General features: G+C 38.9%; 1 protein-coding gene across 2 annotated transcripts; it reads left to right on the forward strand.

Annotated features, from left to right (window-relative positions):
* LOC136833411 (GTP-binding protein Rit2-like) lies at positions 1-26,960 on the forward strand. Of its 2 annotated transcripts, none has more exons than XM_067095542.1 (7): positions 1-276; positions 4,290-4,346; positions 15,446-15,519; positions 15,978-16,175; positions 17,043-17,272; positions 17,936-17,990; positions 26,869-26,960. In XM_067095542.1, the coding sequence occupies exons 1-6, from the start codon at positions 165-167 to the stop codon at positions 17,952-17,954; spliced, it is 690 nt and encodes a 229-aa protein (XP_066951643.1). In that variant the 5' UTR covers positions 1-164; the 3' UTR covers positions 17,955-17,990; positions 26,869-26,960. The 2 variants fall into 2 exon arrangements, with proteins under 2 accessions (XP_066951643.1, XP_066951642.1); XM_067095541.1 differs by lacking the exon at positions 26,869-26,960 and adding an exon at positions 20,178-22,034.
* The last annotated feature ends 409 nt before the right edge of the window (positions 26,961-27,369 follow it).

The following is a 27,369-nucleotide window of genomic DNA, read 5'->3' on the forward strand; positions in this document are numbered from 1 at the left end:
TATACAGAACAACAAAAAGGCAAAAGGAAAAAAGTATTAGTAGTTGACAATAGTTAGACTCCTCGGCTTGTGAGATGCTCCTGTGAAGGAAGTATCTTCTCTTAGTCCCGTGAAGTTATTTTTTTTTTAGCTTAGTGGCGATGAAAGGAAGCCGATTATGAGTGATGGCACCCACGACGGGCCAAAATAACACGGCCACCAACCAACCGCAGACTCGTAATGGGACAAAGGTGTACAGGATTGTCGTCCTGGGCGAGGGTGGGGTCGGGAAGTCTGGTGAGTTAATGACACTTCATGTCCGTTAATTACCACGTCCGCGAATTTAGATAATTGAAAAAGGTGTGACTATCTTATATATTAAATGTTTAGTGCATGAATGGTCGCTAATGCATAAGAAGGAACCTGAAAGCTTTGTTACCCATTGACAAATTCGGTCGAAAGGGCCTGACTTACTCTGACGCATTTACGATAATTACAATGTCCGTTAATTTATATAGTTGGAAAAGGTGTAAATATCCTATATATCCAATATTTAGGGCGTGAATAAGTTTCCAGTTCATAATAGAAGGAGCTTGAAACCTTTGGTAACCTTTGACAGGTTCGGCCGAACCAGTCAAGTGGGCCCGACTTACTGTGACGCATTACCGTTGATTACTATGTCTGTGAATTTATATGATGGAAAAGATGTAAATAAACCTCCATATTTAATATGGAGTGTGTGAATAGTATTTAATTCAATAGCCAACCTACAAGATTTGTTTGCCTTTGACAAATTTTGGCCAACTCAGTCAAGTGGGCTAGGACTTACTTTGACACATTATGTTAATTACTATGTTTGTGAATTTGTCTTAAAATTTTTTAAATATCATGTATATTCAATGTAGAGTACTTGTCAAGTCTTTAATTCAAAATAAGTATAATTTGCAGGTTTGTTAGCCCTTGACAGGTTTAGCAGACTCAGTCAAGTTGTCCCGACTTACTCGGGTGCATTTAAGAGGTCTGGCTGTGTATTTAAACATAGGCAGTTTAAAAAGGTGTAAATATCTTATTTATTCAATATGAAGTGCATGATTAGTCTCAAATTCAAAATAAATGGAACGTGAAAGCTTTGTTAACCTTTGACAGGTGAGGCCCACCTGGTCAAGTGAGCCTGACTTTCTCTGACATTTACATTAATTACTGTGTCCATGAATTTATATAATTTAAAAAGGTATGTATGTTGTGTCTAATCAGTGTGTACGGTAGTGTGTGAATTGTCACTGGTTTAGAATAAACAGAATGTTAAAACTTTGTTAGCATTTGGCAGGTTCAGCTGACTCGGTCAAGTGGGCCTGACTTACTCTGAAGCATTTAAGCTAAAAGGGATGTCCGCATAGTAAAGTAGATTAAGAAATTTTATATTTTTGTGCTAATAGTGACCTGTGTTTTAAGGATGTACTTTAAACACATTTAGAATTGATAAATAGGCCTATTAGGCATAAGCCTTCAATCATTAGGCTACTGGTAGGATAGTTAATGTCGTAAAACTGAAGACTACGGTATTTCTAAGTAATAGATACACCGCGGGTATTTAGCGAGAAATGGCAGTTTCTTATAGTATTTTGGTTGCTTATTTACAAATTCAACGTTATTTTTACGGTCGCCTGTAATTAACCTGTAATTGTCCCCGAAGTCCATCCAACAAGGGGTTACTAACGCGATCTTCACAAGACAGAGCATCAAGCGATTGCCTTGTTTCAACGGTTTATATCCCGTCCGCAAGTGCAGTACCTTGAAACTGGTTCTTTCAACAATATTAGGCTTGACACTGGCGCATTTGTTTGTTGTTGGCCAAATGGAATGTCCTTCGCCTGTTTAGTACTGGCCCAGGGGGTGGGGAGTTACCCATACGCACAAGTTATTGCACTTTTGCCAGACGGGATATGAACTGTTCGCAGACGCATCGTGCCTGTCTTTGAAGATCGCCGCATGGAAACCCGGATTCCCATCGGGTCCCCTCACCGTAGGGTAGAGTTCAAAGTTAATTACAGCTGAATGCCAAAAATTAACGTTAAATTGTTAATAAGCATCCAAAATACTATAAGAAACTGCCATTTCTCGCTAAATACCCGCCGTGTACCTATAACTTAGTTCTACCAAGACTACTACTGCATCCCTCTGGTTTTGGCCACTACCATTTTACGTGCTAAATGTGCTCCATATTTAGTACCAGCCCCTTGGGGATAAACATAAAAACATAGGTAAAAGACAGCAATTACCATAAAGATAAACAAAAGACAAACATAAATAATATCATGAATAAAAGGTGGTAAATATTCTGGTTGGCAACTGGCAGGAACCAGGACTTGGAAGAAGTGTTCAGTTTTTGGTTAAAACCCGTATCAACACTTCAAAGCTTTTTATGCTCCTTTCAATAGGTTTTTGAATGTTAAACTAAGGTAACTCTAAGTAAGACTTAAACATAACGATAATGAAGTTTTTTTAATGGACAGCATATAAAAGGGTATATATAGCCTATATGATGCAGTACTGGCGAGATAATTTGAAAAATTTATCAAAATAATGTGAGAAATTTACCATCTTGTTCATGTTATAACAAGGAAAGCTCTGTGGGGATTAACGTAAGACGTCAATGAAAGATGGTAAATTTCTTACATTATTTTGGTAAATTTCTGAAGTTATCTCACCAGTACTGTATCATGTACACCCTTTTCTAGGCATATTGTTCTGTCAAGAAATGTCATTAATAAACAATATCTCTGTGCGGAGCTCATCCTTAGACTTACCTAAACTAATTCTAGTAATACCCAAGTAGTGATGTAATACAAATGCAAATATAGGCAAATATTTTTTTTAGTTTCTTAAGCTAAATGATGTTAATGAATTGACCCTTCACTTATATTAAAAAAAAAATGCTTAGTTAACCCATTATAGGTTATCCCCCTAAGCTTAGCAATACTGTTGTGAGACTCTTGGGTTTAGACGGGGAATTGAACTAATTTCTGAGTGTAACTAAACCCAACCTTGGGCACTCAGTACAGCCTATCAGAGTGCCTAAAGGGGTTTACCTCCCTTTGTGGAACCCTGACTTAACCTTAGCTAGGGGTTCATAAATTACAGTGAAATATGGTATTGGGGGAATAACGACAAAATTGTATAAAAAGTAGTGTCTTGCAAATTTTTATTTTCAAACATGAACATAAAGTAACATTCTGTTAGTGATAAAGGAAAATTGATAAATATAGTTAAAGTGCATGGAAATTAGCCTATGCATCCCCAAGTATATAACTAAAAATACATGCACAGTTTTCTGGAAAATAAAATACAGTAGCATTCTTCATAAGAAAATCATAGCGGAAGTTGTTAGAATATGTATAGTGTGATAATTTGAACTTAATTTATTATTATTATTATTATTATTATATGTTATGCAGAAGGTGAAACCCATTCTTGGAACAAGCCGAACACGAGCCATTGACTCGAAATTCAAGCTTCCAAAGAATATGGTGCCCATTAGAAAGAAGTAACAAGTGCAGTGAAGTGCTATTGGAATTACAGTACTGTACTGTAAACACATGTAGAATAAAGAGGTAGATTTTGAGAAGGAAATGAAATTAGGGACTTCCTTTTGAAAAAAGAACAAAATAGTACTCCATTTGACTGTCTTCTGCCAGTCGTGATATAGTGCCACTGATTAATAGGAGTGGAACTTGGCTGTCATTGAACAATATGACAATATAGTTATAGCTTGTAAATGAGACAATATTTGTCAGTACCTGTAAAGTAATTTCTTTTTTTGCAGGCAACAAAGTGTTCTCTGGATGCTATTAGTACATGTAACTGTATGACCAACCTTGGCTGAAACTACTGAGGGTAAAGAGGGATGTTGTAAGTGTGTGTTTGTGTAACAGGTGGAAGTATTGTGTATTTCATGATGAGCTTTTAATATTGTAATGTCAGTAGTTGAACTAATCAGCTAGACCATTAGGTTGTAATGATACAGCCAAGTTCAGCATATAATCTCGATTGAATCTCTTAAAAGCATCCAGTGGAGGGGAGGGGAGGGGAGGAGGGAACAGTGTGTGAAAGGGATGATTTTCATAAACTACTGTATATTTTATGTAAAGTAAAATTAAATTATTTGACTTTATTCAGTTACCTTTTAGGATGGAGACAGTGAAGTTAAGAGAGGTCCTTTGCTTGGCCTTTAATTTTTCATTTAGACAGTGCTAAGAAAGATTACAGTTGAAATTTTATGCTGATTAATAGTATTTCATATTGCATTTCAGCTCTGACCCTTCAGTTTGTGAGTCATAGCTTCTTGGAGTATCATGACCCAACCATTGGTGAGTATCTTGTGTATATCTTTATTTTATTTGGTCAGAAGTGAAATCTTGATTTCACAGAAGCAATTACTTACCAAGTAATTACATAGCTAACGTTTCTAACTCGCGCAACAACTTTTTAAAAAATTTGTGGTAGTGCTTCTTTCTGTTTCATGTAGGTGACAGGCTCTGCCCACTATCAGGGAACACGGGAAACAATGTGTCAGGTAAGCTCAATTTGTTTCTGCCGGCTCTGGTACACTCATCAGTGCCATTTGCAGAACCTTTTTTGATTGTTTTTCAGTTGTCTTTGCTGATTTTGGTGAAGTACAATTACTTTGTTTTGGTAGCCAGCAAGCTTTTGATAGTTTATTATAATTTTTTGAGTAGTTCCCTAGTTTTTTGCTGAATTTTGTCCAATTCTAGCAGTTCAAGTATTTGCTATTGCAGTGGAGGCTGTAAAACTAGGCTACAAAAGCTTGTTATGATCCTCTTACGATGTGTAGTAGATGTAGGGGGCGAGAGTGCAATACTGAAAAAACCCTGTAATGAGTGTTCCTCATGGTAGGTAAGCAATGGAAAATTCTGAAGTCTCACGTAGATAAATTAGAGAGAGATAGGATGAGAAAAGCAGCTTCTAGAGCCGAGAGACGTTCCCTTAGTGTAGAAGCTACACCTAAACCTAGTTCACAGGTTAGTCCTATTGCTCTTCCTACTACTCATATTCGTACCTTCTCCTATTCCTTGCCCTCGTACTATTTAACCCCCTACTCCCCTGCCTGGCTCCCTTGCCTCCAACCCTGATGCCATTGCCAGTCTCGAATCCAGGTTTGATAAGATTAACCTGGTAGTAAGTACAGTGGCAGAGTTAGGAAGGTCACTTAAAGTGATAATGGATAAAGTGTTTGCAGGTAAAGTGATGAGTTAGAGTGCAGTGCAAGTGAAGGAGGTGGCTATCTGTCCTGCTGGTTCTCTTAGACCAGAGCCACTATCCTGCTCCCCTGAACCTGGGAGAAGACGAGTCCAAGGGAAGCCCGGTAGGGTTTGCACATGGGTTGTTGCCTCTCAGGCGCTCCTGTTGCACAATCCCAGGTGTTGGCAGACAGCCTTTGGAAAGGCGTGTCTTTAGAGATGCATCATTTATCTTCAAGCTCTTCCAACAACTACGGCGCAGACACGAGGCACCACAAACGGTACCTAGACTCTTCCCTACTGTCTAAATGCCCTTCCGTGGATGTTGGTCACTTTCCAGATCCACTTCCCATTAAGGGGTATAAGAAGTCTAGTACCAGTTCCCAGCCTTCATGTAGTTAGGCTGTGGACCCTTCTGTCCCTGCCACTGTCCATCAACATCCACTTTAGTCTACATGGACAGTCCGGAGGCCTTCTCATCTGAGCACCCTCATCTGGCTCCCAAGTGCCCAACGACAACTCACAAGCGCCTGACATCCACTGCTAAATGTTTGGTGCCGCTTCCCGAGTGCCCGGCGCTAGTTCCTGAGAACCCAATGCCCGCTCCCAGGCACTTATCACCTCTTCAGTCTACTCAAAAACCTCAGTCTCCTTTGCCTCTTCATTTGGATCATGACGAGCCAACTTTGGCTCCTATTAAGAGGCAGTTAGCTCAAATCATGGACTTGCTAAAGAAAGCTCCCTCCGCTCCCAAGACTTCTTAGGATGCTATCCTGTCCCCAGTCTCCTGAGAAGAGGAAGAGGTTGACCAAGAACTTGCCCCTCCTTTGGCTTATGTGGCTTTGTTGCGGTATCTTTTGGTGAATTTTCCCACCTTTTTTTGGCCCCACTGCCCTGGTCTCGCCTGCTTTGACCATTTTATTGAGGAATCGACCAGATGAAAGGACAAGACTCCCCAAGATGGTACTTTCTTCATCCTCTAGGAAGTCCTTCAAGGAGATGAGACTGGCTTTTGGCCAAAAGGGAGCATGGCAAAGCATCTTTCGCTTTTCCTCCCTCTTGCTTAATTTGCAGGCGGTACTTATCTTGCACGACCAGTGAAGCACCTTCTTTGGGAGTTGCTGCCTCCTCCCAAGGGGACTTCTCTGGTCTCATCAACTCTTCTCGCCGTTCTGATTTCTCGTCGGCAAAGATAATGTTTTCTTCTGCAGAACTAGGCCATCTAGTTAAAGATATTTTTAAGGTTTTTGAAGTCCTTAGTTTTGTGGACTGGACGGTGGGCACTCTGGCTAAGAAAATGAGGGCTACCAGGATCTAGCAGGAGATATCACCTTGGACTGGCTCAGGGTTCTGTCTTGTGCCGACAAACCCATTAGAGACGGCTCCCTAGAGCTTTCTGCTCTTATTTACCTTTGGTGTAGTACTGTACTGAAGAAACAGAGCTCTGGTGCTCCTTTACTTCTAAGGGAGTTACCCAGACTCAGAAGTTAACCCTGGTTTTCTCTCCTCTGGAACAGCTTCACCTCTTCCCTCAGAACACAGTGAAGGGGATTGCATCAAATCTACAGAAAAAATCAACTCAAGAGTTATTCGCCCATTCGTCTAAGCGTCGCAAAGATTCGTCTGCCTTTCAATCCAGGACTTCCTCACCCCTCCAGCAGCAGCCCTTACATGCAGGTAGACCTAAACCACAGTTCAGGACCTGTGCAAATGTCTGATTCACGGCCAAGTGCATTAAGAAGGGCTTGGCCAAGACAGTGCCTAAAAACTGAGAAGGAAGTCCTTCATGCACCCACAGGAGCCATACTTCAAGAGTTTTGGGAAAAGTGGCTGATAAGAGGAGTGGAGCTTGGATCGTCAAAGTTTTGAAGGAGGGTTATGTCATCCCATTCCTGGAGAGTCAACCATTAGTCACTTCTTCCATCACATTGACAGCATACTAAATAGGCTCTTGAGAGGCATTTGGCCCTTCTGGAGGAAGTTTCCTCTCTCATCCAGAAGAGGGCCATAGAGGAAGTCGAGAACACCAGCGCAGAGGGGTTCTACAACAGACTCTTTGTAGTACCGAAAGCATCAGGAGGCTGGAGACTAGTAGTCCTCAATGTAAGTGCCCTCAATCATTTTGTCCTGAAGACAGAATTCAAAATAGACACCAGCCATTCAGTCCTTTCATCCATCCAGCAGGGAACAACTGGATGATAACCTTAGACATGCAGGACACATTCTTCCACATTCCGATTCATCCAGCTTCCAGGAAATATCTAAGGTTCATCTTCCAGGACAAGTTATATCAGTTTCAGGCCCTTTGCTTTGGCCTTTCTGTCGCCCCTCAAGTATTCACTCGAGTCCTCGCTCCTCTCTCAAAATGGCTCCACTTAATAGGGATCAGTGTCAGCCTTTATCTGGACGACTGGCTACTTCGATCCCCATAAAAGAAAAAGTGCATGAAGGACTTACACAAGATTCTTCTTCTTACACAGGAACTGGGCCTTATCAATCTCCAAAAGTCCCAGTTGAACCCATCTCAAGAGAGCCTCTATTTGGGGATGACTCTGAACTCTCCGATTTTTCAGGCTTTTCCCATCTCCCAAGAGAATTTCCAGCTGCCTCCAGATGGTCCAGAGCCTTTCAGCCCTTTCGTCTTGTTCGGCTCAACAGTGGATGCATCTGCTGGGGGCTCTGGCATCCTTAGAGATGTTTGTCAGATTAGGCAGACTTCACATGAGAGTTCTCCAGTTCTTTCTGAAGGCCAACTGGGACAGGAAAGCACAGCTGGACACTCACGTGTTTCCGATCAACTCATGAGATCAAATCGGGCCTGCAAAGGCAGGCAACTATGACAATGCAACTATGACACTCAAACCCCACTTTCGCCCCTGAGGGTGTGGTTCCCAAACCTTCTTCAGCTATTGGTAGATTATCCAAGACTCCTCCAAAAACCATCTTGCCCAGACAACCCCAATTCAGAAGACACCACCAAGGGTCCGCTCTTGCCCTGACAGGTTGCAGACTGTCTGGGCAAAAGGATTTTCAAGGGGAGCTGCAGAGGCTTTTGGACGATGCAGATGAAAATCTTCTAGCCTCATCTACCAGGTCAAGTGGGCAGTCTTCCATTGGTGGTGCCACAACCACGATGTCTCTTCTTTTGAGACCTCTGTAATGCTGATTGCAGATTTCCTTCTATATGTGAGAAACTCTAGGAAGTTCTTTTTCCTTACCATTAAAGGGTATCGAGCTATGCTTAGCTCAGTTTTTAAACTTGGAGGCCTGGATCTTTTGTCGAACTTGGATATTAACAACCTGTTGAAGTCCTTTGATACTATGAAACAGAGGAAGGAAAATCTGGTCTTCTGGAATCTGGTTGAGGTCCTGAAATGGCTGACTGGTCCAGCTTTTGAACCCCTTCGTTCTGCTTTCCTTAGGAATCTCACATGCAAAACACTTCCTCTTTGCTTTAGCTAAATGCAATGGTGAAATTCAAGGCATTGATAAACGGGTAGATTTTATATAAGTATCTTACCAAGTCTTTACATAGCTATTGTTTTCACTATGAACGGCAGCTTAGATTCAAAATCTGGTGGGTAGCACTTGATAGTTTGTGTAGGTGATAAGCCCGTCCCACTCGGGAATATTAGGAACAACTTACCAGACAATCTTCATTCGTTTTCTGCCATTCATGGTGGCAACACCCAGTCTGGTGACAGCTTTTTCATTATTTTTCTGGTTATATTACAGGCAGTCCCAGGTTAATGGCGGGTTCGGTTAACAGCGATCCAGTTTTATGGCGCTTGTTTAGCGACGAAAATCAGCATTGGTCAGTGCCGAAAATCACCGATTTCCGCTTATCGGCGCCGATAATTGGGTATTGGTGCCGATACATATTTAACAGAGGCGCCGATAACTGAAAATTGGCGCTTTTCGGCAATGATAACCCCCGAAAATCGCCAAAAAAAGCGCCGAAATCGCCGATTTTCGGTTATCATCACACCCTCAGAAACGGAACCCCGCCGATAACCGGGACTATCTGTACTGGATTTCGGTAGACGATACCTAAAATAACCATCGGAACGTTTATATTACAGCCTTCAGCTGAAATCTTTCAGGATGAGTTTTTTCGTATTTTGTTTTTTACGTTGAGAGTTATCTACAAGCCCCTGGTAATGTCGCCATTAGCATTTGTGGTTTGTTTACTGGTGAGCCGCCAATAATAGTTTTGCCTTAAAAGTAATTCCCGAATGTTACGACACTCCATTATAATTAGGAAATTGTTGGATGTGATGCCTTTTCATTAGGCCATAACTTTTACAATTAAGATTTGTATACTGAATATTAGGCCACTGGCATCGATAACAGTTTTGCCTTAAAAGTAATTCTTGGCTATTACATTCCATTATAAAAATAAATTGTTGTATGTTACGCCTCTTCATTAGGCCATAACTTTTACAAATTATGATTTGTGTACCAATCATTAGGCCGCTGGCGAGCCGCTGATAATAGTTTTCCCTTGAAAGTAATTCTCGAATGTTACATTCCATTATAAAAATAAATTGTTGTATGTTACGCCTTTTCATTAGGCCATAACTGTTACAAATTATGATATGTTTACTGAACATTAGGCCGCTGGGTAGCCACCAGTAATAGCTTTGCCTTAAAAGTAATTCTTGGATGTCATGACATTCCATTATGAAAGTAAATTGTTGTAGGTTACGTCTTTTCATTAGGCCTTGACTTTAGCAATTTATGATTTGTTTACCGGCCATAGGCTTCTGCCGAGACGCTGATAACAAGTTTGCCTTAAAAGTAAATTGTATGTTACATTTTTCCTTTAGGCCATAACTTTTGCAATTTATGATTTGCTTACTCGGGCATTAGGCTTCACGCAAGCCACTGATAATGTCCTTGAAATTAATTCTTGGGTGTCATATAATTTCATTAGGCCTGTAACTTTTGCAATTATTTATTTACCAGGCCTATGCTTCTTGTAAGCCGCTGGTAAATAATATTTTGCCACAATCTTCACACCTTCCCTTGCAGCAGAACTGAAAGTATTAAGGAGTCCAAGGGGGTTTGCCCCCGGATAGTTTCTCTTCAGTTGAGCCTGTTGTCCGCAGGTCTGGATGGACAGCCAATGAAAAGGCATGTATAGGGATGTGCTTTCCTTGCCTCTAATTTTTGGGATCCCAGTGTGGATAGTTACAGATCCAAGTGTAGACTAGTGGTGCTGATGGCTCTTTTTGGGTTTATCTCGGCTTTTGAAAAGGCATATCTTACAGTTGTGGTGCGCCAGCAGTTGACACCAACGCTCTTCTAAGCTGGACAATGTTAGGTCCAAGTGCCCAAGTTCTGAGAGCGCAGGTTAGTGTCTGAGTGCTCAGTGGCCTCCAAGTGTTTAGTGTCCAAGTGAACCGTGGCCTCCAAGTGTCCAGTGTTCGAGTGCATAGTGGCCGAGCACCCAGTATCTGAGCTCCCAGTGTCTGAGCGCCCAGTGTTTGACGCCTAGTGTCCGGCACCCAGATTGCACGTCTACCTGTGTCAGAACGTCCATCTGTCCGTTTGGCACCAGCTGTCAGTCATCCAACAGCACTCTCAGGGCGACAGCCTCTTCAGTTTGGTACATCGGTTTCGTCCATACCTATGTTCCTTCGTTGGAGCCCATTCGGCACCAACTTAGTAATTTGTTGGGCCTGTTCCACTGTCCACTGAGCATCTAGTGCACAAGTGTCCAGTGTCAGAGCACCCAGTGCCAGAGTCTTGGCTTCTTTTGGTTCTCGGTGCTGGCTTTTTTCCTGAGAACACATATTTGTTTTTCTTGATTGCCAGTGTAGTGGCTGGCGCCAGTCCCCATTCACCAGGCACCAGTTCTTTTCCAAGCAGGAGCTCTGACTAAGAAGACAGACACTCCTAAGTGTTTCCCGAGAGTTACTGCCTTGGATTGTTTCCGTGTCCTGTTATGTGCGGACACGGATAGTTTTAGTTTTTAGAATTCCGCTGTCATCTTTGTGTTCTCTAGAAGATCGCTGGTGTTCTCTTATACTGTGAGGAATCACACTGTCGCAACGGACCATTGCTCCCAAACGACGCCATGCCTACATCAGTTTCAGAGTGCTCAACACTATTTTCTGGTACCCGGCTCCTGCCGATGAGGTGCATGGCCACAGTTATTCTTTTCTCTCGTAGACAGTAGATGAAATTCAAGAGGGAGATGAACAGACAGTTCTTTCATCCATTCTCCAGGGTGATTGGATGGGAGCATGGATATGCAGGAAGCTTTCTTCTTATCCCAATCCGGACTCCAGAGAGCTTTTGAGTTCTATCTTTCGGGACAGGGCTTTCCAATCTTGGGTCTGTACTTCGGCCTCTCTGTGACACTTCAGGCCCGCTCCCGAGTCCTTACTCTTCCTGCATTTGACTTCCCTTTTTCTGGGCATAACCTCAGTGTTTACATGGCAACTGACTTCTTCATTACCTTCGAAGAAAGGGGCTCGAAATTTCTTGACAACAATCTTACTGGGACAGGGAAACAGTCGGACACCACCATGTTTTCTTTTAGCCCCGGATTTTAGTTGGACCTTCAGTAGTGGCTGTCCGATCATGACATTGTGAATAGGAATCCTTTCATATGCTGAGCCTAGTTGTAGTCTTCTTTTCACCCCCTTAGATCTAGATTAGGGGAGCCTGCTTGAGGAACTGGGAAGTTTTCTGGGACTTGGTCCCAAGAAGAATGGAACCTTCACTTCTACCTTAAAGAGTTGGAGTGATTCTCTTATGGTTCCAGTAATACTCGACCCTTGCTAACTTCTAGACTATGGTAGTCCATTTGGATAAGACCTCAGTCCTAATGCATTTACTTAAGCGGGGAAGCTGGATCCAGCATTCCATCTGGACCAAACAGCAGAATTCTTCCTCTGTTGACAGATCAGTCAAGTCTTTTAGTCTCTAATTTTTTTCAGGGAACTTACTTTCGAAGGATGTACTGGGCCGTCAGAACATGTCCTTCCCATCATGGATTTTTTATCCACTGGGTTGTTGGGATCTGATGATTTTATGGGGCAAGCCAACTTTGGACCTGTTTGCCATTTCAACAAACCTTCGCCTTACTCCAGTCCCATTCTTATAGCATGGGCAGCCCGCACAATGCTATAGCCAGGCTTTCTCGAGCCTCGTTGCCCTCCGCCCTTCAGCATGGCCGAGGAAGCGCTAAACTGTCATAGGCTCTTTTTCTTGCTACATGACACTTCTTAGCCCCATTCTGGCATATGTATACGGTTCCCAAACCTGCTACGTTTGCTGGTGGACTCTCCAAGATCCTTCCCCCAAACTGCATCTCCTCAGACAACCTAGCTTCAGAGATACCACCAATGGTGGTCCACTCTTGCGCAGACAGGTTCCAGACTGTCTGGAGGATTGTCTTCCGAAGAGTCTTCTAGAAGTGTGGCAGAGGCTATTACAAGATTCAGTAGTTGCCCGCTTGCTCCATTTTCCAGACTTAAGGGTGGTCTTCCAAAGCTGGTGTCTCGGACTTTACGTCTCTTCTTCTAAGTCATCTCTGACCCTGCTGCGGATTGCCTCTTTGTATCTGAGAAAATCTAGAATCTCTCGCTTTCCTTGAAGAGGTACCGATATATGCTTATCTCTGGTTTAAGCACAGAGACCTGGATCTTTCATTTCCTCATGACCTCTCAAGCCCTTTACACGCCCAAGCAAGGAAGCAGGAGATGCGGTTGGCTCGTTTTTTCCTTTGGAGTTTTAGTCAAGAACAAGGTCCTATCCAAGACCTGGATCCATTCTTTCTCCCTCATAACATAACAGACACCTTGGCTTTCATGAGCTCCGTTCAACTCAGGAATTCTTAACTTGCTTGGTGCTTAGTTCACCTGACACCAGCTACAGCGTGGTGCCAGCGCATGCTCTGAGCACTCAGGAGCACTCAAAAACTCTAAGGGAAAGAGTGAGCTCACTGTCTAATTGGAGCTCTTTGGTATTACCTGAGCAGGACTTGATAACCAAGAGGGCCATACTTATCCTTTCCTCATCCTCTGATTAAGATTGCATTGTCCTTTATCCGAAAGAGTTTTTATTTGCAAAGCACTCAGATTAGGAGAACTTTTTGCCTTCCTTTTAAGTGAAAGCTAATGACATCAGAGCAGCCTCTACTCCTTTAGCTTTCAGGCATAATATGTCCCTTACTTCCATTCTGCATTGACCTACTGGAAATATAAGTTATCCTCCACATTTCACTATCTTAAGGAATAAACCTGAGTTACTAGCCCTCCTGGTGCCCAACTCGCCTGGCACCAACTACAAGTCCGGCCCCAGTTATAGGGCTTCCAGCACCCTGAGGTTCTAGCTTGCCTGGTGCCCAGCTCTTCTGGCACCAGCTTGGTCCATTGCCAGATCATTGAGCTGCTAGCTCTCCTGGTGTCAGCTCGCCTGGCACCAGACACAAGACTGCCCCTAGCTATAGAGCTCCCAGTGCCCAGAGCTTCAGGCTCACCTGCCGCCAGCTACATAAGGCATAAAACAAATGACGAATGTCTGCTAGGTCGTTCCTAATATTCCCGGGAGTTTGGTGGGCTGATCACCTGCACAAACTATCGAAATGCTACCTGTGAAATTTTGAATCTAAGCTGCCGTTCATAATGGAAACAATAGCTATGTAATTACTTGGTAAGTATATATAAAACTTTTTTTGATTATAAAAAGGCCATTTTTTCCCAAGGAGGTGCAGTTTGCTCCTTCACCCTAGGTTTCTTGGCCAAGAACGAGGACTCGTGCAAGCCCTGGCCTCGTTTATTTACCATTAAGAATTTGATGGACATTCTTGGTAATGAGGAAGAAGAGAGAGAACTTTGTCAAGTCAGATCTCTTAGGTACTATCTGAATATCTTAATAGGACAGAAAAGATCAGAGGTCCATCCAGTAACCTCTGGGTGTTTGGTTAAGAACCATTCTCGTCATCTGTCTAAGAATGCTGTGTCGTTCTTCCTGGGGGATTTGATTTCAGAAGCACATTCACAGATCCAGGAGGATGTTTTACCAAATTTTAAAGTGAAAGCTCATGAGATCAGAGTGATGTTGGCCTCTTTGGCTTTCAGGCATAATATGTCCCTGACTTCCATTATTCAGTTGATCTATTGGAACTGCAGGTCTATTTTTGCCCCTCACTGTTTGAAGGAAGTGGAAACAGTGCTTGATATTTTCAGTACCTTGGGACCATTATCAGTGGCTGGCATGGTATTGGGTGAGGAATTATAGGAAGCACTCTTATTCTCCTACTATCTCTTCGCCTTGGTGTAGGGTTTTTGAGTTTTGGGGAGCCAGGGGGTACAATGTACCTGGAGTATCCACCAGCTTTAGTGGATAGGTTGTGGTGTTATTAAGTGTTTTCAGAGGAAGTGACAGCATTGTCTGGTTGTTTTTAATTTTGGTACTGCACCCAGAGCAAGGGCACCTTTGGTATGCTTTGCTAATGATCAGGCCTTTCCTCCGCTGCAAAGCTCCCACTTTTGTACTGGCGACCCATGGCTCAGCAGCCACACCACTACGGGTTAAGAGAGCATCAACCAGAGGCAGTAGTCACTTGCTTGCTTGCAAATTTTCTATTTCGCAGTCATTACCATGCCTTAATGTTTTGGAGTAGAATATGTCCATGTATCCCACTTCCATTCAGTGTGGAATTCAGCTATGTAATTACTTGGTAAGTTGCTTATATGAAAATGACAGAATGAAAGCCTGCCCTCATCCCCTCTTATGGACATAAGGACACAGACAAGTTGGGCTTACCTGCCAGGTTGTTTCCCTTATTTCCTGATAGTGGGCAGGGCCTGCCACCTACATAAAATAGAAGGAAGCACTACTGCAAATTTTTAAAAAAGTTGCTGCACAAGTTAAAAACGTTCGCTGTGTAATTACTTGGTAAAGACTATATATGAAACTTTATTTTATTATGAGAATGTCATGTTTAATAATAATCATCAGAATGACAGTGAAGATTATAATCACACATAGAGTACAGAAATTAGTGTACAGTATGTGTATATATAAATCCAGTGCAGGAGTCCTTGTAAGCATCAGATAATCCTGTCAGATTAATATCTTCAAAATGGTAATTGCTGTCACTTCAGGTACATCATATAGTTTAGCTATTCTAAATACCCATGTAAACTGAATTCCATTCTGTAGTACTAGTGTTACTTCTTCTCTTGCAGAGGATGCATACCAACAGCAGGCTGTTATTGATGGGGAAGCAGCCATCCTTGATATCTTGGATACTGCAGGCCAGGTAAGTGCATTTTGTTTTCAAAGAACATAAAGACCTAAGATTTGTACTTTGAGGAAAAATACAAATTAATCTTAATTTTTTTTTTATAATTGCTATGCTGTTCTATACTTACATGTAGACTTAACAGTATTAAAAAATGTACTGTTTTTAGAGTAGTGTACTCTTAGAATTAAGGGAGCAGAATGTGTTAAGAGGCTGAGTTTTGATAGCGTAGTATTATACAATAGATATCCATCTTAAATCAGTTTGAAACAGTTCTGGATAACCTTGGTATGTTGGAGGGGTGTAGTATGAGCTTTAGGGAAATGTTTGTACAATATTATGAATGGTTAAGATCATGGGTATATTGAAAACTATTATTTAATTTTTTTTTTACTGCAAAGTTGTGAAATTTTATGGTGACTTACATGAAGAAACACAATGCATATTCCTTACCGGTTCTTTTATATTCTGTGCAGATTGAATTCACTGCTATGCGAGATCAGTATATGCGCTGCGGAGAGGGTTTCCTGATATGCTATTCCTTAACGGACAGGAGAAGCTTTGAAGAAGTAGCTGGTTATAGAAAGCTAATTGCCAAAGTCCGTGCAGCAGACTCAATTCCCATTGTTTTAGTTGGTAATAAGGTGGATTTGGATGATCCCATGCACAGGAAGGTAAGAAATTCTTTAAAGTGGTATCAGAGTACTGTATATATATTGGTATTCTGAAAATTATGAATGTTTGGTTAATGTATTACAGTATAACTTTCTCTTAAGAACTGCAAATCTCATTTATTTTAGGAAGACATCCCTTTATAGATAAGCTTCTGCCCCTTACTGAAAGCTGTTGCTTTATGGCTTATTGTTTAGTTCTAATAGATGGGCTTTCTCCTTCACCTCTTGTGAATTATGTTCAAATGATTCAGTAGTCTTAAGCAATACCGTAGAGAGTCATTAATATGAAGTGGTAACCTCCCTGCCAAGCCTGTGACCTTGGGTGGCCACATTGAAATTCTTGGTCCAGCATACACTACTATGGAGTAGAGACAAAGCACTCTGGCAACACATTTCCTTTTTCTTCTCGTTTAAGTAATATAAGAATATGTTATTTTACTACAGGTAAATTGGTCATTATTTTGTACAATATATTTGGAAATATAATTGTTCTGAGGTCTATTGTACTGCAGTAAAGAATCTTGCATTCTGATCTGTTTATTTCAAATACTGGAAAGTGTCTTTTAAATAAATCGATGACAGAAAAGGCTAGCAAAGTCATTTCTTTTTATTCAAAGGCTTTGGAATGATACTTATCAGGATGATCATATGTAGGAATGATGTACCTAGAACTCATAAGGGCCAAAAATGTGGGCTGGTATAAATGATGGGTTTTTTATTAAAAATAATTATTTAATTTCTTTTATTCTCATTGCTTTTAGAATATATTAGATGTCTCCCATCCATCATGGAGGTAGACATTATGAGCAGTGTATATTAATATTAAGCTACTATTCATATACTAAACATAAAGTAATAATGTTTCAGGTTTCAACAGAAGAGGGACAGTCGTTAGCACAATCTATGGGATGTCCCTTCTTTGAAACTTCTGCTGCTCTCCGTCATTTTGTCGATGACGCTTTTCACATGCTTGTGAGGGAGATCCGAAAAAAGCAGAAGGAAGCAAGTGGAGGAGAAGTGGCACGAAGAAGCCCACTGTCTCGCTGGCGGAGGTTTAAAAACATATTTTTATGGATCTTTCGCCGTCCACGATACAGGTAGAAGTGGAACTAGGGATCCATTATGTGTGCATGTGGATCTGATGTATGGATCTTCCATATGTGGTGTTTTTTCATTCATTTTCCTTTTTTCCAGGTAGTAGTAGTAGCAGTAGTAGTAGTAGAAGTAGTTATGTATCATTTTGTAAAGAAGGGATTCTGCAAACTTGCTATGACCAAGAATACGAAAGACAGCAGAGAGGGAAGAGGAATAGGACATATACAGTTATGGTGGCTTTAATGTCAAATAGCTGGATATTCTTTTAACTGGAGATGTAGGATAAATGCAGTGGTATAGTGTAGTTGAATTTTGTAGTGCAATGCCAAAGACAAATATATTCTAAACATTGTATTTGATTATATTAAGCATTTTGAGTACAGTACTTCCCTTTTTGAGTGAATGTGATAGTAGGATTTTAGTGTGAATTATTATTTTGATACCTTTCAAAGAAATGACTTAAGGGTGGCTGTGGAGCCTTATTCGAGATATATTTGCATCTTCCTTTAATTAGATGTGAAGGAAAGATTTAATTTTAGAATTAAAGAAATGACTCGATACCTTTCATTCTGAGCGAACGTCATTTGAATCGATCTTTTAGGCATTATTTAATGTGCTCTCTTGTATGGAAATTTTTGTTCATGTATTTTTGCACCTACTTCCAGGCTGTGTAGAAGGAAATAGTCTCTAAATGAATGATTGACCCTCTAATATTGAAAGGTAAGTATGCCTGGACATATGTATTTTGAAATTTTGAATATTATTAAAAAAAGGAGAAGTTTGTCCTTCATGTAATGCTGTTGTTATTAAGATACATTTAAGGTATGCTTTTATCCATAAGCAAGTCTGGTGTGTGTGTGTGTGATAGTTCAGATTTCTTTTCCCATTTATCAAAAATTGTGATACTGTTCCTTTGATAAGTTAAGAAGCCTTTGATTTGTACGACTTTGAATTGTTTTTAAGTATGTATGCAGGCATGCATGCATTGTTGTAAGTGTATTGCAGTTATTTTTATTTGAGCATTGTCTTTGCTTTCATGGCCAGTTCAGTAGACTTTTGATAATTTTGATTATTATTGAGAATTTTATTTGCATAAAGAATTTATTTAACTCTACACTACCAAAAATTAATTCATTTAGAAGGAATAATTGTATTGTGGAACCAAGACAGTTGATCAAGTTGGAAGTTTTATCATTTGCGTGATTATTATTATTTTACAAAATATCATGCAGCATTTATTGTGAAAATAGTGTGCCAATCACTTCTTGAGAACTGATATTGTGGTAGCATTCAAATTTGATGTGAAATGTCATAGTATGGAGTTATGATTGTACTGGCATTCATGAATGCAATAATTTGAGTGCTAATATGTATACTGTTACCAGAAACTGTTCCTCTTTTTGAGACATTTTTTAGAGGCATTAACATCAGTGTTTAGTACTTGAATTAGCAAAGCAGGTAGTCACCAAAGTTACATTTGTGAGTGTTGCAATCGGCAGAAGTGTAGGACATTTACGTATTTTATCATGCAATACAGTTTGCCTTTGAAAGGGAAGGTAACATTATATTAAATTATGCAGTATACAGTACTTTAGTATAGTTTGTACATATCAAACAAGGCAGTATGGTGCAAGGTTATTCGTGTAATGTCATGCAAAACGTTAGGAATTCATCAGAAATGCAGCTCTGTCGCAGTGTGAATGGATTTAACTTTCTTTGTTTAGGTTTTGAATTGTTAAAAATTTTAATGGCTGATTGAGGATATAACAGGAATATGTGTCATTAAAACTGGGTTGGAGAATGGGTTAGAGAATTGGTGAGGAAATGAAGGATGACCTGTTAATTATAGTATGCTAGATATGCTTTAATGTTTTGCCTACTAAACCATGGTACCACTGTAGCTGTATGAGTGTTCATTATTATTATTATTATTATTATTATTATTATTATTATTATTATTATTATTATTATTATTATTATTATTATTATTATTATTATTATTATTATTATTATTATTTTAATGGCTGATTGAGGATATAACAGGAATATATGTCATTAAAACTGGGTTAGAGATTCAATGAGAAATGAAAGATGACCTGTTAATTATAGTATGCTAGATATGCCTTAATGTTTCGCCTACTAAACTATGGTGCCACTGTAGCTGTATGAGTGTTCATTATTATTATTATTATTATTATTATTATTATTATTATTATTATTATTATTATTATTATCATCATAGAGCATAAGCACACATTTATTTGTATCAACCCATAAATGCCATTAATTTGCTAAGCAAGCTTTCAGAGATAGGAATGCCCATATGTAAAAAAAAGTTGGGTATATCATGAAGAGAAGCAAGTTGATATACAGACAGAATGATGCACAAGTAGATAAAATCAAGTAATCAACAACAATACTTATAAGTAGTAGAGAATATAAAAAAAAAGTTCAGGCAGTGGTGCACAACACTCTTGAGTAACAATACAACCTCGCTTAAACTCAGGAGACATCAACATCCACAACACTGCCAGGAAAACTGTTCACAGGTTTGCAGTAATAGAAATGAAAGACTTATGGTACCGGAACAGATTTGAATCCCTAAATCACTTCTGTTATTTGGTTGTATAACTGAAAGAAGAATTTCTATTACTTGGGTGATGCATTCCTTTACAGTTATTTGCAGTTTTTGAAGATTTCCCTCACTCTCATACTATTGCTCTTGAACTTTTGTGGTTTCTCAAGTAAGATTTTGTTGGCTTTGTGCAACCACTTTTATTATAAATGAAAGTAGTTTTGCAGAAACAGGAGCTTACTGAATATTTTCACATTGTCTTTAGCAGTAAGGTCAATGTGGAAAAATTCAAATTGCATTTGTGGTAATTTGTATTAAATTTTTTTTTACAGCTTATGAAGTACAGATCTCATCAGCTTGAGTAGTTATAGGTAATGACAAAGAGTTAGAAAGTGACACATTTTGTCATATGGGGAAGATGAAGTCTTGTTTGTATAGTATGAGGGAAGACTCCAAGCTGTAATTGTGCCACACTTAGCTAACCAAAGTCAAGTATTCCAGATACAATCTCAGAGTAGGTATTGCACCTTAGAAAATGTTTGGGTAACACAAGCACAATCCTAGTCATTCTAGAGCTTTGTCTCAATTTAAGACAACCTCTTTTTGCTTACTCTAAATTCCGTATATGATTGTATATCAACTTCTTGGATGAATTTTACCACAAATTTGTATAAAAATGTAAATAGTACTATAGATACACAGTCTGCACTAGAACTACCCAGTGATCGATCTCTTTCATGGCATTGATGTATGTGTGGTGCTGACTTCTTAAAAGAGTTTTGAATGGAAGGAAGTCGAGATTATGCAGATGCCCATGATATTTGGGCTGAAACATGTCTTCACTGACGTAGCTAGGTATATGAGTCAAGAAATTGTCATGATACAGATGAACTAGAAGTCGAGTGACTTAACAGTTTTTTTGCAATTATTCCTTAAGTTGTATTTTCAAGTACAGATATTAGATGTTTGCTAAAAGTAATGCTGGGGAAATGCAAACTGTATCTGTTGGATTATGTGTTGCTTCCAGTTTTGATTAGTTCATGGTAAATTGGTCGTAAATTGAAGAGATATTTGACAACCCTAGGTATTTTCTAGTCAAGTGCCTAGTGTTAGCACCAAATATTGAAACAATACACACTCATTCTTCAGTATCCAGACAGCCAGCCCATTGAGGGGCCATTTACACACAAGTTGGAATATGTTGCCAGTTAACTATAGTGTGATTGGAATCTGTTTATAAGCTTGCCTGTGACTACAAAGCAAGAATTCACACCTCATGGTCTACTGACATCGCTTGGTTTACCCTAATAAATAATTACTATATCCATCAAGTTATCTTTGTTGCTGAAATTTTTAGAAAAACAGATCACAGCATGTATGTGCAAATGCATACTGTTATAGGGTTGGTAGTTCAGTGCATAATGCTCTAGACCAGAGGTCTCCAAACTATGGCCAGGGAGCCACATCTGGCCTGCCACATGGTTTCATCTGGCCTGCAGCAGTTGCTCAAAAGCCATGTAAATCCCAGTTTTAGAGGTCGCAACCAGTCACTTAGGCTGAAGTGTGGTGGTAGTCAGTCATTTCCCATCCCCCTGATACTGGTATTGTCCTTGGAATTATCATTTCAACATTCTGAATATCTCCCATTTTTTTTTTTTTTTTTTACTTTACTTTGAAATAATTAAATATATGAAACTGATGCTGCATATTGTTTTCCTGTGGCTTGCAGAGATGTGCATAATGTATATTGTGCCCCTTATACTAAAAAGTTTGGAGACCCCTACTTTAGATGAAGGTTTAACCAGGAATAATGGATTTTATATTTGGTGTACTGTATTCCATAGAGATTACAAATGCTGTATTGATGTAGTCAGTAAATCACTTAAAATCTCAGAAATGGATAGTCAGGACCAAGGTTTGATATTTGATATTTCGATGTTACAGTACATGTATACAGATGGTGGAATACCTTTTCTGTTGATTTTTTACTTTGATGCGGGCGATATTAAAACTCACTGTAAAGAGTACTAAAAAAAAAAAAAGGTTAGTTTCCTTGATGTTCATAAATCAGCAGAAATTGTAAAAGAACCTCGCCTTTATGTGTACTGAGGAATGAGTGTTAAGTATATGAATGATTAGTATAGTCACTTGCAATTTATGGTATGTACAGTATACAGTATCTAGATAGCTTTTGAGGTTGTAAAATGATCGTGCCTGTATAAGGAGCATTGTGAATTACATTCTTTTACTAATTAGTGAAAGGAGGCAAAGCCATTGATACGAATGATGATGCATTCAGGGATAGTATGAGTTGGTATGGTCAAAACCATTAGTGAAATATAGAAGTTTTAGAGAAAATAAAGGTATCAGGTTTTTATTCAAATGTTTGGGCATTTATAGGTTTTTTAGTTATTGTTGAAGTATATCAAATGATGCATTTTACCATGCATTTTATTTATGTGACAGAATTTTCTGAAAACGAAATGTGCCAGGGTTTTAGACAGTGTTAAGCAGGAGACTTCTTGTATACCATGCAAGTACTGTTGGATTTATGTGCTCAGACAAAATAGTTCATGTTTTGTAATTCTGTGGAGCGTGCTTGAAAAAGTTCCTTTTTATATTAAATGAGTAGCACCTCAACTTAACAGATGCTCTGGGGGTCTGGCTTTATGATAAGTAACCAAGTCTGTTAAATAATAAAGACCCTCTGTTATTGCCTGCACTTGAATATTTTCTTGATATCCTACAGCTAACAGCAATTCCACATAGTTCCTAACCTTAAATAACTTGTATGTTACATTTAGGATTCTGTTGAAGAGATTTATTTAAAAATTTATGACATCTAAATGGTAGCCAAGCAAAAAGCAATTATAATAATGTAGCTGGTAAGTACAGAAGTACATTAAGTTGAGGCGTTACTACCGATTTTTAAGAGACGTAGACTAGATACTGCTTTCGGTATTGTTACACATTCTTCAAGGATGCATAAATCTCCATAACATTTACTTCGCATTGGACAGCCATCAGTGCAGTGTTCAGTATTCGTGTAGTGTTTTGCAAAACAAGCTGTGCAGAGGTTAGTGAAATTTTATCATGGTAGTTCACTTAATATGTAAGTCATTTCAGTGTGATTTGTGTATTGGTGTGTAAAATATGAAGGCTACAGCAGTCATTTTGTTTTGCATATTAGTCATATTGTATGCACAAATTTGGAAAAAAAAGGGTGTAATCTAAGTATTTTGGTAATACATTAATGTTGTAGATGTTTGTGGAATTGTAAGTTTGTGCTCCATTTTGAAAATGAGTATAAAACCATATGGGAATAAGAACACGAGGAGAGAAATGATGAAACTACACAAGTAATGCAAGAGGTGTTGGTAAAACATTTGTCAGTGTAGTTCCTGGAGAGCCCATAGAGAGTTTAGAAAGACTGATTCAAGGATTGAATTGATTATCACATATGCCAAAGGATTATCAGTTTCATTTTACTAACTGGATATTTTGTACGTTGACAATTGCTTATTTCCCATTTGCAAGACACTTTTCAGAGAAAGAAATGCCTTTCTTCTCATCTTGCAGATTTGTTTTGGCAATATTTAATGTATATCTGGTGGTGCTTTATCTCCCCTATGTATTTAGTACTTTACAGAAAAGCTGTGTTAGCTTGTACCAAATTCAGTAATTTGAAGTCTGTTGTTTTTACCCAATGATGTTTCCAATTCTTATTTCTGTTCTTCCTGGTAAAGTGATATAGAGCATAGCTTTAATCTCAGATGAATACTGTAATTGTTCTTGGATATGTCCCTCTAGTGAATAATGTTATGTGTAAATGATAGGGGTTTTCTATCTATTGTACTTATTTAAATGAAATTATTTATATTTATCTATATATTCATGTACTAATATGTTATCTTCTTAGCAGGCTTGTTATTTATCAAAACCAACAGCTTTAATCACTTTTAGTTCCCAAAAAGCACTTCAAAGTCGAGACAGACTTGGCTGTATTGTGTTTATGTAGTCATTTTTTACTTTTCAAAATCTGATTTCTGTTAGAGAGACAGAAATATTATTCAAAATCCAGTTTCTGTTAGAGACACAGAAATATTATTAAATGGATCTTGACATGAGCATAAAGTACTCCCTGGATTTTACTTGTCCATAAAAATGAAGTTGGCATGTGCAAGGAAGCTTGACCCTTTTCCCAGAGCCATATATTATGATCCAGATAGTAAAACAAACAGAACACATGTTAACTTTGCCTTGTCAACTAAAGATATATTGCATTTTTCTCAAAGCTGAAGATAAAATTGAATGTTTTAGGACATTGTGTGTTTTACTGTTTTATAGCTACAGTAGATTTATTGCTTGCTAGGTATTTTGAAATAGTACATCATCATATGTTTATGGCATAGTTTTGCTGGACAACTTGACCCCTAAAACTGATTTTGTAATCTGATTTGAGGCTACTATAGTAAAGACTGATATAAAAGAGAAAAGGTGACAAAATTTTGGCTAAACTCCATGAGATTGATTGTAATATCTGTGTACTTGTAAGAGCGCGAGCGGTATTTCTGGAAGGCTCAGCCGCAATATTTAATTTTGTGATGCAGTCTTCTTATCATTTGATTTTTTTCTCCAAGAATCAACCGCGTACTTGGCCTGTAAATAAAATATACCAGTAGTTTAGGCACTGCTATCGTCATTTGCAATATAATGATTCACAGGACTGCACAAAAACCTTTAAAAGAACTTGAGTTAATAGGATATTAATAGCTTGATTATCACTTATGTTTTGGTCATAAAAGTATACAGATATCCCGAGTGATTTTCAGACTGAAGATTGAATAGTCTTAATGAGAGCACAAAATATAACTGCTCAGGCAGGCAAACTAGTTGAGCAAATAAAAACTGGGACGCATAGAAAATGTAAATAATGGGAGTCTAGAGAGTGCATAGGAAGTCTCACATTTACATTATGCTCTGCCATCAGCTTTTCTGGTTTTACTCTCGTGTTACTTGTATAAACATAGTATTTATTACACACACACATACTGTCTCTCTCTCTCCCACATGATTTCATATATTGGACAATACGCACTCGATTGTGTATATATTGCCAATGTGTAGTTCGAGTAGGTTAGGGTTTTGTGATAAGGCACTTGAGTAAGACATTTTGCTTGCTAGTGTCATGTTTTCGGTTTTGGTGTTTGATTTACACTTGTAAAAGGACCATGTGAATTATTCTTATTTCTTTGGACTCTATACAATTTTTTTTAAGTAAGTACAGGCAGTCCCCAGTTAACGGCAGGCTTAGTTAATGGCGATCTGGTTTTACGGCGCTTGTCTAGCGACAAAAATCGCTGATTTCCACTTATCGGCACTGATAATTGGGTATTGGCACTGATACATACCTAACAGAGGCTCCGATAAGCAAAAATCGCCAATTTTTGGTTATCACAACCTCAGAACAGAACCGCTGCCGATAACCGGGGACTGCCTGTATATAATTTCATTGGCTTATTGTGGTTAGGCTAGGATTATGGGTAGATTATGGGATAGCTTAGAGGAAGCATAATTTATGTTTGCCCATTCACTTCCCATGACTACACTGTGGACATGTTTGCTCCCCAGACCTAATAGTGTGAGTAAATAATGGGTTACTATAGAAATATTTGTACATAGTGGGAATTGTATTAACTTCCACTGACAGTCTTCAGTTGTGTTACGGCAGATTTATTTTTCATTTAAATGCTCCAAGTTTTGTTAATTTTCTGAAATTTATATACTGTACTGTAGTGATGAAGCTGGTGAATATTGACACCAAAGAATACAATAGGGATTTTTAGAGTTGTATGCCCAGAATTGTTATTGTTTCTCTTGAAGACATCATTTCTTGTCTATTAGAAAGTCTGTATTATATACAAAGATTATTTTAATTGTTATAATAAAGTTCCTTGGTTCTAAGCTAACACAGTTTTTCTGTAAGTGGATTAAGTTTTGTGATATTTCTTTTGTGTTCTTTGTATTTTCTTGTTTGATATATATCTATTTGAAAATATAAATTATATAAATGTTTTTTATGCAGATTTAGATATTTATGCCTATATATACATATATAGATATTTTAGAAATATTGTAGATGCTAACTTGTTTGTGTAAGCAACAGTTTGCCTTATGTAGTAACAGTTTTTTCAATTTTTCACAATGAAATTTCATGTAAAAATGTAAATACAAGTATATTAGCTAGAAGTCACCCTTTAACATGTGCACTTTTTTTGATTGCTAGCAATAACTTTGCACAACAACGAAATTGTTGCATTCATTTTGATTTGGTCCCAGAGTATGCAGTTTGGTAAAGTGTAGCGCAGAACTCAAGGAAGAATAAGGTTCATAAATAGTCATATCTTGAAGCATTTCTTAAAAATTTTGTATGTTGTCAGTGTTTATACTTTATTACCTCTAAATAATATCCAGAGAACTGTGTCGATAGATATGTGAAAAAAATTAAATACCAATGTGGACATTGCATTTGATAATCCTTGTCTGAGAGAACATTGTGATATTGTTTCTACAGAAATACAGACCAGGGCCTTGAATGTAGAATTCTTAATGCTTGGGAACAGTGGTTAATTGATGGTAGGCAGGTGAGTTGGGGGTTCCCAGTAACCTGCCAAGAGCCAGACCTTTTTCTTTTGCTGTCGTTGGATGTACAGTAGATGTATGTGTGCACTCTGCCAGCCTTGGAGTTAAAGCATATTTTCTTTCTTTTTCTGTAAAAGGGGGAAAAAGTGTGAAAGACATAAGCAGATGCATGGTTGTTTTGTGTCCATTGTAATTATACTGGTTGGTATCCTTTGTAATTGGGAGGCTTGGCCAGCAACAGTGAAGGCCAAAGGATATTCACTGGTGTCTTTTGGGTTTGAGGGAGGTTACTGTGTGTTTAATACTGCCAAATCTATTCAGTTTCGATGTCCTAGACTGCCCTCTCCTATATCTGAATGGTTTCCTTTTGGCTCATTCCAGGTGTAGTCTTGCCCACCCTGGTTGCTTCAGTCTCAAAATTGGGCGTAATTTTAATTCTCTGCAGCCTAATTCAGGCTCTATAGAACCTTAGGAAGAGGCCTTCCTTGGTGGGAGATTTCTTCATCAAGACTCGTTTAGCATTTGGAGGGCTGCAGTTGTGGTGATGGTGAAAACCCGAAACCAATTAGTTTGACAGATGGGAGAATTATTTTGGCTTCCTTTCTCCGAGATTTCCTTATGTTGGGGTTGGATGAGACTGTTTTGTGCCCAGTGTGAGCCTTGCAGTTCAATCAGTTGAGAATCTGACCTCTTAGACCAAAGTATAGTGTCAGGATCTTGGTAGTTTCAGCAAGCACAGGAAGGTTATGTTAAAGATTAGAATTTCTTCCTGGACACTGATGTAAACCAACTGGCTTGCACTGCGTCATTTCATAATCTTTGTGACCTCGTGTTCATATTTTTGTATCATTTCCATGATAGAAGTTATAAAGGAGTGTCATA

Source organism: Macrobrachium rosenbergii, chromosome 51 (genome assembly GCF_040412425.1).
Source record: "Macrobrachium rosenbergii isolate ZJJX-2024 chromosome 51, ASM4041242v1, whole genome shotgun sequence".
NCBI classification, from domain to species: domain Eukaryota; kingdom Metazoa; phylum Arthropoda; class Malacostraca; order Decapoda; family Palaemonidae; genus Macrobrachium; species Macrobrachium rosenbergii.

Bases quoted from the DNA above. Each gene is read 5' to 3' on its own strand.
- LOC136833411 (XM_067095542.1), top strand. From the start codon at position 165: ATGGCACCCACGACGGGCCAAAATAACACGGCCACCAACCAACCGCAG. The intron at 277-4,289 runs GTGAGTTAATGA...ATTGCATTTCAG, and splicing joins GGGTGGGGTCGGGAAGTCTG to CTCTGACCCTTCAGTTTGTG. The intron at 16,176-17,042 runs GTAAGAAATTCT...ATAATGTTTCAG, and splicing joins ATGATCCCATGCACAGGAAG to GTTTCAACAGAAGAGGGACA.